Raw genomic sequence first — 19,815 nt, 5'->3', positions numbered from 1 at the left:
GTTTCCCCCATGCAATCTCAATTGAAATCAGTTGCTATGTATGTTCTCAAGATACTTTTATTTGGACTCTAGTGCAGCTCATGGAGGCTCAAGGTGTGGTAGCGAGACCATCAGAATCAGAAGGATTTCAGTCCAGCTTCCCAGTCTTGACTGAGATTGATCAGAATAATACATATGGAAAGCAGGGGAGCTTTGTTAAAACATTCTTAAATATTGAAGACAGCATATTTGTACAGTCCTCATTTATTGAAAGGGTTAACCAAAAATTCACTATCAAGAATTATTAAAAAATTAGCTATCAAGCTAACCCAGCAGGATTTTAGGTATTACTAGTCTCATTTTCCACTAAGACAAATAAGTACTATATTTTGCCTAAATGTTTTAGTCTTTCAGCCAGAGCAGTGGTTCTCAACCGGGGATGGTTTTTGTCCCTAAAGGATATTTGGCAATGCCTGGAAACATTTTTTGATTGTCACAATTTGGGGATGGGTAGAGAGAGAGTGCTATTGGCATCCAGTGGGGAGAGACCAAGCATCCTGCAATGCATAGGACAACCCATATTGCAAAGGCTCACCTGCTCTAAGATGTAGATGCTCCATTGCAAACTCTGGGCTAAAGGGAAAGAGTCCTGAAGTTTTTATTAAGAAACACAACCAGCATGTTGAAAGAGAAAGAAAGGAAGATGGCTATCCTCATGGAGCCTGAAGGAAGAGAGGGAGTTTTCTAGCTCTAAGGAGGAGGGAGAAAATTCTTAGAGACCAAGCGATGACTATTTTGCTTTACAAGTTGACACACCTCCTTAAAGCCAATATGCTGTTTGTTTCCTAAGAGGCTCTTCAATTTCTTCTCCCTTAAAGGTTTCATATTCCCCAGAAGCTACTAAGTAGAAATGATTTTTTTTTTAAGAGTGCAAAAGTTCCTAGCTAGATGGAACAACCTGACTGCTTCCTGCAGTCCCTCTAGTGTTTATAAATATATGCGAAAGGAGGTTGGGGCTCAGTTGCAATGAGCCACTTTTCGACATTTGACTTGGTTTCTCAGGGTTTGATCTTGGTTTGCTGCCATAATGTGGCTCACTAAAGCAGTGTTTGACATGGAATAATCCATGAGTCCCTCAGGTGTCTAGAAACAGCTAATTAAATCTGTGACACAAAAAAGGAGACTATAATAGAGCACAAAATCCAAGCTGTGGAATTGGAGCACCTAACCTTTCTTATTGCTCTATTAATAAAAGCCGATACAGAAGCCCTTGATCATTTCTATAATTTCTTATACCATATTAATAACTTTAGAATTTAAATTGAGTTCAAATCAGATGCTCTTATCTTTTAACAACTCCCATATTAAGTGTATAATTAAAATGCTCCAGTTTAAATATTTTCCCCAAGGTATTCACTACTAAAAGATTCACACAGTGATGAACCAGGGCGTTCGTGGATGATGGCTCAAGCTTTTAAGCACTTCAGATAGGGAAAAGGGATGTTACAACTGGTCTAATTGATATAAAAGGGGAATGGTAAAAAGTTGCTTTTAATTACCAAAAAGTCTCTTGATATGTCATATTAGCCCTCGGTCTTTTAAGTAACTAACCCCCATCAATATTTGACTAGGTCCTCTCCTTTGTGAATGTGATTTGGTAAATATTAAAGAGAATTTCTCAAATTAAAGGTAAGCTTTAAGTGATCTCTGTGCTGGGAGTTCAGAAGTCCTGGGCTGGGTGATGCTGGCTTTCATCTTCCATGGTTACTTCTGTGGATTTTAAGAGAGATGCTTTTATTACCCCTGGCCTTTGCTTTCTTTGTTAACCAGCTGGGTCTTTCTTATAGTAGCTCTGTTACCTAGAAGGGAACTGAGAGAAGATGCTATACTGAAGGTGGCATTTAACCAGGCTGTGAAGGCCTGATGGACTTGCCCAGGTGACAGAATGTCACAGTTCTCTCAAATGGGGGATCCAGGGGGACCATTCACCGGGCCTGCTTTCCCTTTGACACTTGTGTCCCTGCACTCTGAATCTCACTTTATCAGTTCACCTGCACCCATATTCCTCCTATTTCCTGCAAAGAAATAGGAAAGAGGACCCTCTTTGCTCTGTTGTTAGTATGGACTCTGGGGGGAGAATCGGAAGCTTTTCTGGGGTGCATGGGGGCAGCGGGAGGATAGAGAATTACGGGCACAAAGGCATTTTTCTCCTCTGTGATGATTTCGTTGTGATCATTGTCAAAAGAAGAAAACAGGGGGGATTATGCCTTGCCCCGGGGGGCTCTGGGAAGACTGCCTATTGGAGCAGGAGGAACCCGCAGAGGCGGAGGTGGCTGTTGATGTCGGCTTTCACTACTCGCAGGGACCATCTGCTTCTGCTATTGATCTGGTGGGGTTAGGGATGTCTTGAGGGTACTTCCATAGGGATGCATGGAAGAGGATCTCATAAAATGTGGTGCCATTTGGTGTCATGTGGGATAGATGGAGAGCTTGAAGAAACTGGCTAATAAGAGAGCTTTATCTGCAGATGCCAGGGCTCCTACTGTTGATGACAGCTACCATTTATTGAGTACAAGACACGCTGCTTAATGTGCACTTTCTCATTTTATTCTTAGATTAACCTAAAGACGGAGGGTAAATAAAGAAGCTATTTCATGAAAGAGGCTTAATTAGCTTTTTCTTTATGTTCAGTTAGCCAACATATAGTACATTATTTTTTGATATAGTGTTCAACGATTCGTTAGTTGCACATAACACCTAGTGCTCATCCCAACACGTGCTCTTTTTAAAGAGAATATTACGAGTAACTTTCCAATCTGGCATTGAATTTGGGTAGAGCCTATAGTGTTCATGACTATGCTATATGGTACTTTTATTATTATTACCATTAATCTTATTGTCACAACCTAGTCAGAAGAGTTTATGAGCTGAGGCCTTGCAGCAGGAATCCAGGAAGTTCCTTTGGACCTAGAATAATCCTCTCTCCCCTAGCCCCTGACCTATAGAAATGTGCCCTGCTACCTAGTAAGAATGATGAGTGTATGAGGATATGTCCCACCTAGTAAGGGTGGTGAGTGTATGAGGATATGTTCTCTGATCCAGGGCTGGGATCATTTACTGGCCTCCTGGAGTGCTGTGTTGAGAAAGACTCTGAGGCCACCTCCTGGCTTAGTGAGAAGTAACCATTTGCTCTAGGTCAAGAGGAAGTAGTGAAACAGACACTATATGTTTCTCTTTCTTTCACTAGGACTTAGGCTACTAAAGAAAGATGGCTATCAAAAGAACCACAGTTCTCTAGAGCTGCCTGCTCAGAGCCAGGCCCCCAGAAGTGATCCCAGTTAATGCCTTGGAAAGATACAAAGCCACAGAGATGGGTGGCTGGAAGAAGAGTGGGGAGGGCCGATGGGCTTCACATGAGCCTCTGTATTGGGTTTAGTGGGCAGATGTCAATGTTACCATTTACTAAGTCCTTATGTATGTCAAACGCTATTCTGAACATTTTATTCTAAACATGTAATAACTCTTACAATACAACAACTCTAATTAGTAGGTACCATTGTTATCCCCCTTTAAAGATGAAGAAATGAAGCACAGAGAAATTAAAAAACTTGTCCAAGTCAGACAACTAGTAAGAAGTGGCTCCGGGGTTTCAATGCAGGCGGTCTTAACCACTTACCTATTAGCCTCTCAAACTTTCTCAAACCCAGAGATTCATGCTTAAGGTGAGACTGAAGCAAAATTTGAAATGTGATATAGAGGAAAAGTATTAGGTAAATGGGACCCTCTCAGGGAGAAAGGGTAGTGGTGCTTGGGCAGAAAGACAAAAAACATTAAAGAAAAATTTTTATTTGAATATAGTGGACACACAATGTTACATTAGTTTCAGGTACAACACAGTGACTCGGCAAGTCTATACATTATGCCGTGCTCCCCGCAAGTGGAGCTCCACTCTGTCACCAGACCACGTCATTATAATACCATTGACTTATCCCGTATGCTATGCCTTTCATCCCTGTGACTTATTCATTCCGCCCCTGGAAGCCTCTACCTCTCTCTCCCCTTCACCCATTTTGCCTAAGCGCTGATGTTTGTCTTTCTGTTTATTGTTTTCAAAAATGCTCAAACCCCACCATACCACACCATAGACAATCCTCACCTTGACTGTGCTCACTCCACGTGACTACATTCACAGGAGCAGTTGGGGAACATGTGAAGCTTTTTGAGAGCCTGTGGGCTCAGAAGTTGAGAAAAAGAAGTGTCTGTGACAGGAAGCACTGGTCACAGGACACAGTCGCACTGAGTACTTTCCTTTATACAGCATGTGTCAAGCACAGCCTTGGTTCTAGCAGAGCGGTAAGTCCCAGGGGGAATCCTGCCTGCAGTTTATACCGCCCTTGATGTGGGAGCAGGAAGTAAGACAGGAAAGACAGCTGGGACCAGATAATGGAAGAATTGGAATGTCAGAAAGCGGAGTTTGTGAGTTACTTGGAAGACTGTGTTCAGCCACTTGTGCTTTGGGAAGAAGAGCAGGGCACAGGGAAGAGGGTGACCTGAAGGGGGGGCGAGGGGGGTGGGGGGAGAAGAGTCGACACCATTGTCTCCACAAGAGGTGCCAAGAGACTGACTAGGGGCCAGCCACAGGAGCAGAGAGGGGATATAAATATGAAGTCCAGAATGGAAATGGAAGCACATTGACTTGCATTGGTTGATGAAAAGGAAAGAGAAATTCAAGGATGATTGTGGCACTCTGATCCTAAGTTTCTAGAATGATAACGATATCATTAATAATAAAGAATAAAAGAGGTCCAGTGCTAGTGTGCAGCTGAGAGAAATGTTTCCTTTAGGTGTGACCTCCTCCAGGAGGCCTTCCCCAAGCACCTGATCTTCACCCTTGAGTCTCCCTCTAGCTCTGCCCCTTGTGTTTGTTTCAGTCTGTGTACTTGTTTGTGTCCGGGCGTCCCTCTGTTGAAAAAGGTACATTGTGTGAGGTCAGGACCATTGTCGGGTCAGACCACTCAGTCTGCCCTGAGCCCTCTGCCTAACGTAGAGCCTGGAACCTAGGAGGCTTAGTCTACTTCATTTTGACAAAGAAATAACTTTGGTGAAATGCAAAGATAGAGGGTTTCCTTTAACTCTTTAACGTGAGAAATAAAATATACACTTGGGTTAAAAAATGCACAAAGTAGGAAATGAATATTCAGTTGGTACTCTAATAATTAACTAAATTTTGCCACCAAGTGATAACTACTGCTAAATCAATGAAATATGCATCAGTTAGGCAATCATGCAGCCAGAACATTATACAAGTTGATTACCTAGAATTGTAAAGAAATTCAGTGAAGAGAGTAGTTTAATCATTACAATATACATAAATATTCAAAATCAGTGAAACATGTTTCTTAAGGTTTGGCTGTAATGCTCTCACATTATTAATAACGGTTTTGCTTTTCTTCTACCGCCTTCCCCTTCAGAACCTCATTCTGGGTCTGGTTAGTGTCTGCCCCTCATTGCCATTCTTTCTTTTTTTTAAGAATCAGGCTAACTTCTTGGCATTCCAATACATGAAGTAGTGAAAGAGCACATTGGAATTATGGATCAGAAAGCCCAGCTTCTCATCCTGACCTCAGCTGAAGCCAGATTTATCCTTCTGAGAAGGTTGAGTAGGTGCCTCTCCTTCTCAGGGGACTATCAGGTGCCCTGTACCTTCACACTTCCTCCCCTCAGTGCCTGCCTCTAGTGCCACGTCTTGTGGCCTGAATTTGCTTGTGTCTTCCTCCCTCTCTGGTGTCAGACAAGAGCAGCTCAGACTTACACCTAATTTTGTGAGAGTAGATGGAGGAGGGTGAAGGAGTTCAGGGAGGAGTTGAGTATCATCCTCCTCATGTTGGAAATTGCTGTTCTGCTGTAATGGATGGAATGCAATAGTGGGTCTGGAGGAGTATTCTTTTCTGTATTGTACAAGTGTATGCCATCCCAGGCACCTGCACCACATTACAGTCCCACCAGCAGTGTATGGGAGGTTCCGGTTTCTCCACATCTCCACTGACACTTGCTATTGTCTGTATTTTTTATTATAGCCATCCTAGTGGGTTTACCGTGGTTTCTTTGATTTGAGTTTCCCTAATGTCTAAAGACATTGGCCATCTTTTCATGGGCTTATTGACTATTTGTATATATTCTTTGGAAAATGTCTATTCAAATTCTATGCTCATTTTTAATTGAACTACTTGTCTTTCTGTTGTGAAGTTATAAATCTTCTTTTCTTTGAGTTATAAATCTTCTTTATGTATTCTGGATACTAGAGCCTTATCGGAGAAGTGATTTGAAAATATTTTCTTCATTTCTGTGCACTGTCTTTTTGCTTTATTAATAGTGTCCTCTGAAGCACAAAGGCTTTTATTTTGATGAAGTCTAACATCTATTTTTTCTTTAGTTACTTGTGCTTTAGCTGTCATATCTAAGAACAATTATCTAGTCCCAAGTTCATTAAGATTTACATTTGTGTTTTCTTCTAAGAGTTTTATAATTGTAGTGCTTACATTAGGTCTTTGATCCATTTTAAATTAGTTTTTGCATATGGTATGGAGGTAGGGGTTCAACTCCATGAGATTTTGATAAGACTTGATCCATCAGCTCAAGGTTGTAAGCACTGTAGGGAAGGAACTCTAGGAACTGTACTGGAGAGAGAAAAAAGAAATTATTTTATCCTAGGATTCTTAGTGCTGAACGAGTCTGGTGGTTTAAAGAGAAAAATACAGTAAATTAGTTTTATATATTCAACTGGACCCAGCTGGATTCTGTAACCATGCAGAACATATACCTTGCAAATTCTCACACTCTAATGAAGGAGATCTTACCTTCCAAGCAGTAAGTGGATGATATGATGATTTGGATATCTATAAAAGATGGCCAGTGTCCAGAAGTGAAACAGGAGTTTATTATCCTTTAGTTACTACGATAAGAGGAATACCTTCGTGCTTCATTGGTGATAACATGACAAGTCCAGGGTGCATCACTGGCATTGAAATAGGAAAGAATTAAGGACAATAAGCTGGCAACTCACAGAGTTAAGAATGGTATAGAGAAATTTCCTTTATGAATGTGATTGTTTACTAAAAATGTTATTTTTTCTCCCTGCCTTGCTACCCCTCAGCTAACATTTATTAGCCCTTGTTCTCCATGGTCTCTTATATTTCTTCATGTCTTCCGAACAGAGGTAGTGACAGCCCTACCCACTAAATGACAATATTGCTTCAACCCAAAGTATCCCAAATTTTGATCCCTTAAGGAGTAGTGCTGCCCCTTTTTATTTTTATTATTATTTTTTTAAGATTTATTTATTTATTTTAGAGAAGCTGGGGGGAGGGGCAGAAGCGGAGGGAGAAGGAGAGAAGCAGATTCCTGGCTGACCACGGAGCCCAATGCAGGGCTCCATCTCACGGCCCTGAAATCATGACCTAAGCTGAAATCAAGAGTCAGACACTTAACTGGCGGAGCCACCCAGGCGCCCCATTTTATTATTTTTTAAATTTTATTATTATTATTTTTAGTGGTGCCTCTTTTTAGAAGCAATTATTTGGTGTTTGCTTTTTCATGGAATTCTGCCTGCTTTGTATCTGTCATCTAACCTGGCACCCAGAGTACAGTTGGTGCTCAGCATATGTTTGCTGAGCTAACTAACATGTATTAGCCCTTGTTCTCCACGGCCTGTTACACGATATCTGCGCTTGCTCTTCCTTCAATTATGTTGCAGTTCAGAAAGAAGATTTAATTGTATCTAATTGGAAATTCTGACCACTTTTCCTGGAACTTGACAAGTAGATTCTAGAATTTTTTTTTTAAAGATTTTATTTATTTATATGAGAGAGAGACAGAGAGAGCATGCGCACAAGCAGGGGGAGAGGCAGGAAGAGAGAGAGGGAGAAGCAGACTCCCGGCTGAGCAGGGAGCCTGACGTGGGGCTTGATCCCAGGGTCCTAAGATCATGACCCAAGCCGAAGGCATACGCCTAACGACTGTGCCACCCAGGAGCCCCAGATTCTAGAATTTGTATGTATGAGAAAGGTCAAGAATATTTGGGCCAAGACAATTGTAAAGTAAAAGAACAAAGTTGGAGGTACTTGTCTTATACTGGTTCAATATGCCCGCACTGGTCTTATATGACAGTAAATATATATGGTATGGTATTGGTATAGTGATAGAGAAAGAGATCAATGAAACGAAGTATAGAGTTTAGAAATGGAGCCTCAAGTGGCAGAGTGGATAGGTGTTCACCAAATGATTCCCTTTTTCTCCTGGGCATAAACTAAACTACATTTCCTAGCCATTGGACTCATGGCAGAAGTGTTACACCCGACTTCCAGGCCTGACCCAAAAAATCCTTCCATGAATAATTCATTTTATCCCCATATGCCAACTGCATATTAATGTCTCTTGAGAACCCTAGAGTAGGGCAAGAACACAAGATGGAAGGAGCCAGAGTCCCTGAGTTCCTGCCTGGAGTAGAGCTCCCCAGGATGGCAGATTATCCAGATTACTGATGTGAGATGATTCGTGATTGAGAGAGAAACTTTTGTTATGTTAAATTACTGAAAAAAATTTTTAAAGATTTTATTTATTTATTTGAGAGAGAGAGAATGAGCAGAGGGGAGGACGGAGGGACAGAGGAAGAGGGAGAAGCAGGCTCCCCGCTGAGCAGGAGCCCAATGCGGGGCTCGATCCCAAGACCCTGGGATCATGACCTGAGCCGAAGGCAGACACTTTACCGACTGAGCCACCCAGGCGCCCCATTAAATCACTGAAATTTGGGGGTTGTTAGCTTACTCTAATAATCAGGCCTCTATGGAACCTTGACACACAACAGCTGGTAGTCAGATATTGCAGAGAAGATGGACCGTCCAATACACAGGGCTGGGATAATTGGCAGTCTGTATAGAAAACAGCAACAAGAAATTCAGTCCCTACTCCATGCTCCATTCCAGGTGGATTAGTGATCTAATGTGAACCACAATGTTTTAAACCTTTTAGAAGAATACATAGGAGAATATCTTTATTATCTCAGGTAGACAATGAAAAACTAAGACATATAACGGACAAATCAAGTGGGGAAAGACTGAGAAAAATCAACTACATTAAAATGAAAGACTTCTGAATAAAGGCACCACTGTGGAGGCTAGTCAAAGACTGGGAGAACATTTGAAATATATACCAAGAAAGGATCAGTATCCAGAATATTAAAAAAAAAAAACTACATGTCAATTAGAAAAGCAAAATACTTCAGTAGAAAAATGGGCAGAGGTTATGAGTGGGTATCTTATGGAAGAAAAATTTGAATATGAAAAAAGTGTTCCACCTCACTGCCTGTCAGAGACCTATAAATTAAAACCAGTTTCATAATTAAAGTCTGACAGTCACTACCTGTGGTGGGTGCGAATTGCAACAAGCAATCTGGAAAGCCATTTTGATATCCCGCTCGTGCCCTGGATCCTAACAGGTTCACTCGCAGTGGAACTTGCGACGTTCCGTACTCTCAAACACGATGGTCCCTTACGTCCTGATTCTCCCCTTTTCCTGTGTCTCAACTAGTTCATCCTAGGTTTTGAAGGACAATCACACTGTATCTCCTTAGTCTTCCATCCTGCAGTTGCTGTCAGATTCATTTCAGTCCTTTCCTTTCTTCTCACTTGGAGCGGTGCATCTGAAATTAATCCCTGGATACGATGCAGGTTCCCATGAAAATCTGATTTGCTGTAATGACCAACCGCTGAACTGAATACTAGCCTGTGTGTGTTGGTGTAACTAACACAGAAGAGCTCACTATTCACCAGACACCACTCTTTTCTTGTCCTGACTCTTGCTTTAACATTTAAAAATTCCTTCCCAACGACAGCTCTGTGAAGTCCATGCTCAGTATCCGCACTTGCAGACGAAGAAACCGAGGGGCAGAGAGGTGGGAGGTGGAGGAGGGGGTGTGCACACCCTGGCTGTTCTGCTCCTCGGGCTGCACCATTTATCCAGGTGATGACCTGGATCATTCAGGCCAGATTTGGAGACGAAATTAGACTCACGAACCACTTCCACTGACTGACTGAGTGACAGAACATTTTCCTGGCTTACACAAGCAGTTTGTTTATTTCCAGTTATTTTCTTCCTCTTACCAAGCCCTGGTTTAATGTTGCCTGCATTGTTGCGAAGTAGCAGGAACATTTATAGAATTCAGCAGCCATTTTGAACACTTTTCATTTACTAAATAATGAGTCTTTAATTACTGGCTGACTTCAGCTAGTTTTCAAAGAGTAATACTGTTAACTGCCAGCTATATCCCACAAGGATGGACAAGAATAGAGTTCTATTTTATTTTATTTTGCTTTATTTTCTTTTTTGTTAATTCAAGACCTCTCTCAGAGGAGAGTACATCACCCACATAGCTTCCTTGACACTTTGTACTTCAAGTAGATGAATTCGTTCCCAGCCTGGAAAGCCGCCAAATCTCTAAATTGACATGTGCTCTGAATAACAAATTTCATGTATGAGGTCGATGCCAGGTGCAAGAGGTTTTGATAAAAGGGCATTTGAACTTTACAAATGATACAAAACATTTCCCTTCTTAAGAAACTTTAATAATTAAGTAAAAGACTCTGTGTGAAACTTTTTATGTTCAATTCAGCTTCCACTACATATTTTAGTGAATAGATTATTCCAGCGATATGTCAGTGGTAAGCTAAGCAGTACGTAATTCCATGTGAAATCTATACAGCGGCTGGGCCCCTTCCTTCCATCTGAAACGTCCTGCAAACCTCCAGAGATCCTCTAAATTCTAGGATTGGACTGGTAAGCCTACGGGATTATTCAGACACTAAGACTTACTTTTTTCAGGTGTGTGGTGTCCCTTTTCCTGATGAAGTTTTTGGATCAAACAGGTGCTCACTTCTTTATCTGACATTCAGGATACAGGGCACATCCTTTCGGTGAAGTTTCGAGGCATTTGTTCTGTTTGCATAGATCAAATGCATTCTCCGTTTAGAACTATGTAAAACCTTGCACAGACCTAAAAAGAACTATAGGACATAGGCTCTGTGCTGGGAAATAGCACATTCTTTATTTTTCTTTCCTAAATATGCTTTTCTTTAGAAACAAAACAAATCTCACAGATTTTAAACAGACTTTCAGGTCTTCAGAGGGAGGAAAGCAGCAATCTCTTACTCTAAGTGGTTGAATGAAATTCCTGGATGTTTTGAACATTAAAGCCATTTGAATAATGTTATCATTTTTATGCAGGTCCCATCTAAATAGAATGTTATACCTATCCTTTTAAAATGAATAAAAACAACAAAATTAATCTTTCTCTAAAATTCTGTATACTACTTCCAGCTGTCATTGCATTTTTTCCACGGTACATGGTCACATTTCTAACTGGATGGTTTCATTCCAGACAAGCAGTAGTTCCAATACATTCAGGCTCTATTTAATTTAGTGGATTGGGCCTCGCAGCTGTATTCAGAGGTGTACTTAAAAGACTGATCCTTTAACAGGGACTAGATGGTGGTGTCATTGTCTTTAAGAGATGACAGATGTATAAGCCACAGTAGGTTTGGAAAGATCTAGAAGAAAACTTGGGGCCTTGTGCATTTAAACCTGACACATATCCCAGTATGCCATATGTTCAGAGTATCAGAGCACTCATTTATAAACAAACTGTCCTGTAGACAAAGAGTCTGTTTCTATATTGAATAGTAAACTGAAATGATCAATAAGCATCTTCTGCCTTTGCAATAAGCTAGGCTCTAATTCAGGGGTTTCGTAGTTTGGTGAGGCCTCAGCTTTTCGGGCAAAAAACTTCATGGGTGTCAGAGAGATTCTCTGTCCCCATGCTCCGTATGACTCTACCTTCACCCCACGCCTCTTGTTCTGAAGGTCAAATAACTTGGGTGTCAGGAGGTTCTCCATGACCTTCTTGGAGTAGCACACATCTCTTCATACTCTCACCTCCCCTGGGTCACTCACACTAGTTTTCAGAAAAAGGATTGCTCATCCTCCGTGAGTTATCAAATAAATGCATATTTTACACACAATTACACATCCACATAAGCAAATTGTGTGTGTGTGTGCATGCACACACGGGTTTAAAATCTTCAGAGGCTGCTCTTGTCTTTTGTGGAGCCCCTTGCACAGAGGATTTGAATGACAGACTTCTGCTATGACTAAAGGGAGCTCTTTTCCACTTCTGGTCCCAGAGAAATGTTTTTCAAGGCCCCTCACTAAGAGTCAGGTCAAGTTCTAAAGCAGATGACAGCGTTAGGATTGGTTGGTAATTGCAAATGGCAAGGAGGGCCCATCCATTTTTCATGAGGTTATAATTAACACACTGTCTGCCTCCCACAGGGCCAACCTTTGGGAACGAAGACCAGCCGGCTCTGAAGGCAGCTCTGCCTTCCAAAGACACACCCAAGGCGGCCAGCCGGGCAGCTCCTCCAGCATCCTCCAGTGTGACAACACCCCGCAGGAGTTTGCTTCCGGCGCCCAAATCCACAGCTACACCTGCTGGTAAGACCGTGTGCCTTGGAGAAGCTCCACAGTGGAGTGCCTTTTCTGCACTAAAAAGTCTTTTCAAAGACCCCGTGTACATAAGTTATTTAGATGGGATGATAGATGAGTTTCAAATGGCATTTAAAATTAATAATAACATTGGAGGGATGGAGTGGCTGGGTGATGGACATTGGGGAGTGTATGTGCTATGGTGAGCGCTGTGAATTGTGTAAGACTGATGAATCAGAGACCTGTACCTCTGAAACAAGATAGTAGGAAAGGAAAAATGAAGGGAAAATCAGAGGGGGAGACGAACCATGAGAGACTATGGACTTTGAGAAACAAACTGAGGGTTCTAGAGGGGAGGGGGGTGGGGGGAAGAGTTAGCCTGGTGATGGGTATTAAGGAGGGCACGCACTGAATGGAGCACCCGGTGTTATGCGCAAACAATGAATCATGGAACACTACATCAAAAACTAATGATGTAATGTATGGTGATGAACATAACATAATAAAATAAAATGAAAAAAAAAGAAAATTAATAATAACAATAATACCACTCTTTTCAAGGTACTTTCTTATATTCATATGTTTAAATTCTTACAACTGTCACTCCTTCCCCGGCTGGTAACCCATTGAATTGTATAGTTTGATTGCAAGAAAACAAACAAACAACCACCACAACAACAAACAAGAATCAAGCCATTTTAGGCAGATTGGCATTTGGCTCTGGAGTCCCGTGTTGAGGAAATCACTGGAAGGACTGTAGGACCAAACTTCCAACCTCCAGGAGGGAGTCACGGAACCCCAAGGAGCTGCGGCCTCTACAGGGATCTGGGAATTCTGTGCCCCACCTCTGGCTCCAGGCTCACGCCCCACAAGCTGTGATCCAGGGAGCAGCAGTTACCTTAGAAGGGCTCCAGAACCAAGCTGTGTCTGTTAGACCCAGGCCAGCAGAAGGGATGCCCTGCCCCTCCACACCCATGAAGCTAGTGACCCGAAGCAGGGCAGTCAGCTGGTGCCAAGGTGTAACTAGTGAAGGTGCTTGTCGAGGCAACCTACATGTGGCCCCCATCTCACCCAAGTACGTCTGTTTGTCTGCGAGGTGCCCAAGCTCACCATTCTGAGCCATCCATCTTCTGCACAATAAGAAAGTGCAGGAAAAGGAAGAGAGGATACGTGTTGAGCCCTAATCCACTGTAGAAGGCTTATCCATATTTGTATCTATTCTTCCATATTTTTCATCTATGCTCAAATAATCACATGCCAACGTACATATTGGGCTTATGTGGGTTTCTAAAACTGGGAATTTATTATCCCCATTTTTCTACATGTTGCTTTCCTTATTCAAAGAGTACATCATAGAAATACCTTCAAATCACGGCATGGCTCATTCTTTTCAGTGGCTGCCTGGTGTGGGTATATCATGATGTATTCAACCATTCCCCACTGGGCATTCACTCTATAACTAGCTATGAACAATGCTGCAGCAAATGGCCTTGAATGAGAGGCATTCTTTCTACGAGATTGATTCCTGGGAACGGATGGTTGTGTTTGATGTGTTAATAGGTATCATTAGATTCCTTCTCAAAGTTGCTGCAGTGTTTCACGTGTCCGCCCATATCCCTGTGAGGAATAGGTGTGATCCCTTTGTCCATCTGATGGGAGTAGAATACTCTCCCAATGTTCATTTATTTTGCATTTCCCTGACCCAGAGACTAGCTGGAGCCCCTTGCTCTAAGATGCAGTGGCACCTTGTAATCCTCTTTGGTTAGACTTAACTTAGTTGTTTTGTTCTTCTTCAGAGAAAGGAAAACTTCTGGGAGCCAGGGACCATGTCTGTGTTGTTTTAGCATGGAATCCCTACTGCCTGCCACAGTGATCTGTAGTGATCCTTAACATCTATTCGTTAATGGTTGGATACATCAACCAATTAATGTATGAATGCCAGATGGCATTTGGACCTTTCAGTTTCAGTTTACTAACAGTTTGGCCTTAGTTTAAATAGAAAATAATTAGGCAAGTTTAAGGGAAGTTAAAATACAGATGTTGAATCAACCCTATAGGCAAGTTTCTCAAATTTTAGTGCATTAGAATCACCTGTCGGGTTTGTTAAAACACGGATTAGTGGGGCTTATCCCCAGAGTATCTCATTCAGTAATTAATAATAATAGTTAATATTATATATATGTATATATACGTGTTTATATATATATGATGTCCCTATTTTTTAGGAAAAAGGTGGTCTACTCTACATACTTTTCTCTACCTTGCTTTTATCACATAATGATATGCCCTCAAAATCACCTTCTAGTAGTACACATTTTCCCATTCAGTAGGTCTGGGGTGGAGCCTGAGAATGTGCATTTCTAATGAATTCCCAGGTGATGCTGCTGCTGATGAGGTAGCGTCATATTTTGTGAACCAGTGTTGTAGAAAAATAAGCTAGGAACTTGGACAGTTGCTCTTAGAAAAAGAACATGAAAAGATAATCTACCTCACTCATAAGAAGAACAATGTAAAGTAAAACTACAACAGGCTACAATATCCCACCTAGTAGATGGGCAGAATTCCAGAAGGTTGAAAACCTCTGCTCTCGGGAAGCTGCAGGGAAAGAGGCACTCTCACACGTTCCTGGTGGGGTATGACCTAGGACGCGTCTTGTGCAAGGGCATTTGGCATTATCTAATAAAATCACACGAGCGGTGGTTCTTTGACCTAGCAGTCCCACCTGTAGGAATCTTTTCCAAAGGTAGACTAGGGAAAGTAAAGGGCACAAGCAGTGCCCAGACTGTGATCTCTAAGTACATTTCCCAGTAGAGGCAGATAGGGGTTCTTGAAGAAATGGCTGGTTCCAGGTCCAGGGCAGGAACTGTAGGTCCCAGAGGATCTTGCCTTGCCAGAAAGCCGAGAAGAATTCAAAGACTACTAGAGTTATATCAAAAGCGCACAAATGTCAAACTGAATAAGCTCTTACTGGTTAAAAAATGTTTGAATATCAATAAGATTCATAATAGCTGCAGTGGATTAATAGTCACCGAAATATATGTATATCCACTAGGGCATAATGATAAAAAAGATAAACAGAAACTAGTCACCTTGGAGGATGCTCGGAAACCACCTGTTATTTTGAAAGCTGGTAAATAAGGAAAATAATAAAATATTTCAGCTTCTGTTCAGTCTGTACCTCAAGACAATCAAATAGTTGATGAAGGGAAGTTTCTCTTATAAAAGTATTCTAGCTGACAAGATGGGATAGCATATCTTTTCACAGCTTCTAGTGAATCAGGGTGAAGGCAATGAAAGATACAACTGGGCGTTATAAACTATACTGATGAAAATATATATATTATCGGGCACCTGGGTGGCTCAGTTGGTTAAGCAACTGCCTTCGGCTCAGGTCATGATCCCGGGGTCCTGGGATCGAGTCCCACATCAGGCTCCCAGCTCAGCGGGGACCCTGCTTCTCCCTCTGACCCTCTCCCCTCTCATGCTGTTTCTCTCTCTCTCTCTCTCTGTCTCTCAAATAAATAAATAAATAAAATCTTAAAAAAAAAGAAAATATATATATTATCTGTGAATTGGTTTTGGGGGCAGAATGAATCTGAACTGGCTTCTAGATCTAACTACTAATTTACCAGAAATACAAGGACAGAGAACCATATTAAATAGCACCATGGAAATAGAATTAGCTGGCCCCAAAGGTGGGAAACGCTATAGGACAAACCAACTGATTTACACAACAACAACAAAAATTGTAAAAAACAAAAAGCAAAAAACAGTTGGGGTAAAAAGAGATGGAGGGGGAATGCAAATTATGGATCTTATTTTGGATCCCAGTTCAAATAAACACACCCCCAATTTTTTTTCGAAGATAACTGAGGAAATGTGAACCTATTGCTAATATTTTAAGCATGATGTAGTAATTGTGGTTAGATTTTTAAAAAGTCATATTTTAGACATTCATACTTGCAATGGTGTGCTCTCTGGGATTTGCTTCAAAGTAACTCAGAATGATGGCAGGTGGAGTCAGGGTGTTTACAGAAGATGAAACAACATTGACCATATATTGCTCATTGTTAAAGTTGACTAATAGAATACATTACACTAACTAGACTAGTATCTCTAGTATATGTTGAAAGTGTTACATAATAATATAGCAAAATGTGTTGAAGGAGTGGTTGTTTTAGTTGAAGTACAGTTACATGGAAATCAGGTACATCAGGTGTGAAGGAGAGAAGGAAAAGTAGCAACAGTATTTAGGCCCATAAGATTTCATTATTTTTTCAAATATTTCAGCTACATAAGAGATTTTTGAAAGCCGTGTGATCTTGATAACGGAAATTCTCTTCCACTTTGTATTACTTTATAAATATACTTTAAGGTACTAAATCTAATTTTGTCCTCACAAAACTCAGAGAGGTAAGGAGAAAAGTATTATTTTATAAATTACAGATGGGCAAACCAAGACTCAGGATGTGAAACAATACATTGTTAAAAGATAAATTTTATCACTGAATTTTAGCTTTGCATTTATTCCGTTGGTTTGAATTTCTGAGTTAAATGAAATCTAGTTTTGGAAACAAAATCATCTTTCACATTGCCTTGTGTCATCAAGCTACTTAAAAAGCAAAAGGTAGGCATGCAGATTACAATTAAATCCCAAATAATTGGATTTCTTGGAACTGAAGGTGTTTGGGTTTCTTAACTACTTAGATAATGCCAACCCTTGTTTTAACCCATGTTATTGGAAACATTTCTAAACTGCAATGCTTTGCTTCTTTCCCTTGGTGATTCCAGGCTAATGATGGCAGAGCTCTTGTATCTTTGGGTCATCTGTTCAATTACTGTCATCCACAATTGTAGATACAACACGTACCCACAATAGAACATACCCAGGGAGTACTTGGGCTGTTGCTTTTAACCTAGATTTCTGATGTGAGCTTTATTTGTGTGTGACTTTTTTCTGGTTCATTCATTCAGGAAACATTGAAGTGCTTATTTTAAGCCAAAGGGTGACTTGGATTCAAGGATAATTAAAACAGTTCTACTTTTTAAGAAGCTCACAATAAGGTAAACAGTCATGAACTAATAAATAGAGTGAGAGCAAGAGATCTATAATCTTATCAATGAGATTCCAGTTAATTCTAGCAAACCGAGAATTCATAGTAAAATGGATTAAGAACCATGACCTGAAGAAGTTTAAATTAAATATAATAGGTTTTTATTATTTATTCATGTAATCATTTTCCCTTTGTTATTTCTTTAATCATTTTCTAATTTATTTATAATTTAACTGCTTTCTAACTTCAGAAAAATCCATTGTAGCATTCAGTAAAGGGCACAGAATAACACAGATTCAAGGATAAAACTCTAAGTAATAAAAAAAGAAAATCCTGATAAAACTAGGCCCAGAGTTTCCTGGCTACAAGAACAAAAGAAGAAACACAATCCGGGATTGGAAAAAAAAAAAGAGCATGTCACTTCTTCAGAAGAGAGAAGCTTATTTCCTAGCCCAAATTTTTAAGATTTTAAAATTTATTTCTGTGAATTAAAAAAATGTATATGTTGAACAACATAGTGGACAACAACTTTGTCTTAAACATATCTATTCTGATAATAAAATAATTAAAAAGTAGTTTAAAATTTTGGAATAGGGAAAGGCTTTCTAAACATGATATGAAACCTGGAGAGATGCCTGGGTGGCTCAGTTGGTTAAGCGTCTGCCTTCGGCTCTGGTTATGATCCCAGGATCCTGGGATCGAGTTCCACATCGGGCTCCCTGCTCAGCGGGGAGTCTGCTTCTCCCTCTCCCACTCCCCCTACTTGTGCTCACTACTCTTTCTCTCTCTCTCTCTCTCTGACAAATAAATAAAATCTTTTAAAAAAAAAAGAAGCCTGGAAATATTTAAAAACTGATAGATTTAACTATATAAAAACTTAACTATAAGCTTTTATAATTATTTCAATAATTATTTCCACAATGAAAGTCATCATAGAATTAAGGAGATAAACTGCATGAAAATGCCGCAAGAAAATGTTATATGAAAAAATTGGAAAAATACAACTTACTTGGAAAAATAGGTAGAAGATATGAATGGGTAATTCACACAGTTGAAGTACAAAATAATCAATGGCCATAAACATGAAAAGATGTTCAAAAGCATTAGTAACTAAGTACATTTATTTTTTTTAATGACATACCATCTTTTTCATTTGGATTAGAAAAAATTAAAAAGGTTTATTATAACCAACATTAGTAAGAATATGGCAAATGAACACTATAGTAGCATTAATAGGAAAATAAATTTGTATAAGCTTTTAGAGGGCAGTTTGTCATCTATGAAAATTTAAGTGTATATGATGTGTAATCTAGTGTTTATACTTCTGGTAATCTCTCACATGAAAACTCTTGCTTAGGCAGCAATGGCATAAGTCCAGGCACTTTTCTTTGCAACATTGATTATAATACTAAAAAATTGGAAACAATCTAAATATTCATCAGTATGAAAATATTTAAATAAGCTATGATACATCAATTCACTAGATTGGTATGTAATCTTTCAAAAGAATGAGACAGATCTATATGTATTGTATGGAAAGATGTCCATAATACATTGTCAAAGGAAAAAAGCTGCAGAAAATCCCATTTTTGCCAAAACTAAAATAAAAATAATTCTTTTTTATCTATGCTTTTTTGTATATTTATAGAAAAAGCGTAGAAAGTATCATTTAAGTAGTTAACAGCTATTAGAAGAAGTTGTAATGAGAAGAAAATATTCATTTTTCAGTTTTATCTTCTTTCTGTATTGTTAGAACTTTTCCATACATGTTTTAATTTGGCACTGAAATATATTAAAATAAATCAGTAAAAATAGGATAATAATTTGCTCTGAGGAGAAAACATGAAGAATACAGAAAAAATGAAGCAATAAAATATTTCATAACTTCATCGTCCATGAATAGCCACTAATATATATTAGCATCATTTCTTCCAGTCTTTTTTCTGTACAGTTAGGGAACTTTTTCATACTTGGGTTGAAGCTTTATATATAATTCTGGATCTTGCTTTTTCAGGTACCTTTATATCCCAAGCATTTTCTAATGTCATGATAAATATATGAAAATGTTGCTTTTAAGGATACTACAAAAACTTTGTATTGATTTACCCTAATTTGTAGAACTGTTTATCTCTTGTTCATTTAAATTGTTTTCAGTGTTTCAATATCATGAAACAATTGCAGTAAACTTATTTTGCAAAAACATATTTTGTTGGGTTTGTCAAGACCCCCTCAAGCTTGATTCCAAAGA

The 19,815-nt window shown here is 39.7% G+C and overlaps 1 protein-coding gene across 7 annotated transcripts in view; it reads left to right on the top strand.

Moving 5' to 3' along the window:
* MTUS2 (microtubule associated scaffold protein 2) overlaps nucleotides 1-19,815 on the top strand; it is a 594,294-nt gene that overhangs the window by 402,680 nt on the left and 171,799 nt on the right. For all 7 annotated transcript variants that reach the window (XM_027590976.2, XM_027590979.2, XM_027590973.2 and 4 more), the window contains one exon: nucleotides 12,361-12,522. In XM_027590976.2, the coding sequence (XP_027446777.1) occupies nucleotides 12,361-12,522 (162 nt within the window). The remainder of the gene's footprint in view (nucleotides 1-12,360; nucleotides 12,523-19,815) is intronic.

Source organism: Zalophus californianus, chromosome 3, assembly GCF_009762305.2.
Source record: "Zalophus californianus isolate mZalCal1 chromosome 3, mZalCal1.pri.v2, whole genome shotgun sequence".
NCBI classification, from domain to species: domain Eukaryota; kingdom Metazoa; phylum Chordata; class Mammalia; order Carnivora; family Otariidae; genus Zalophus; species Zalophus californianus.
The sequence above is the reverse complement of the archived record's forward strand: the minus strand, read 5'-3'. Positions and strand labels throughout refer to the sequence as shown.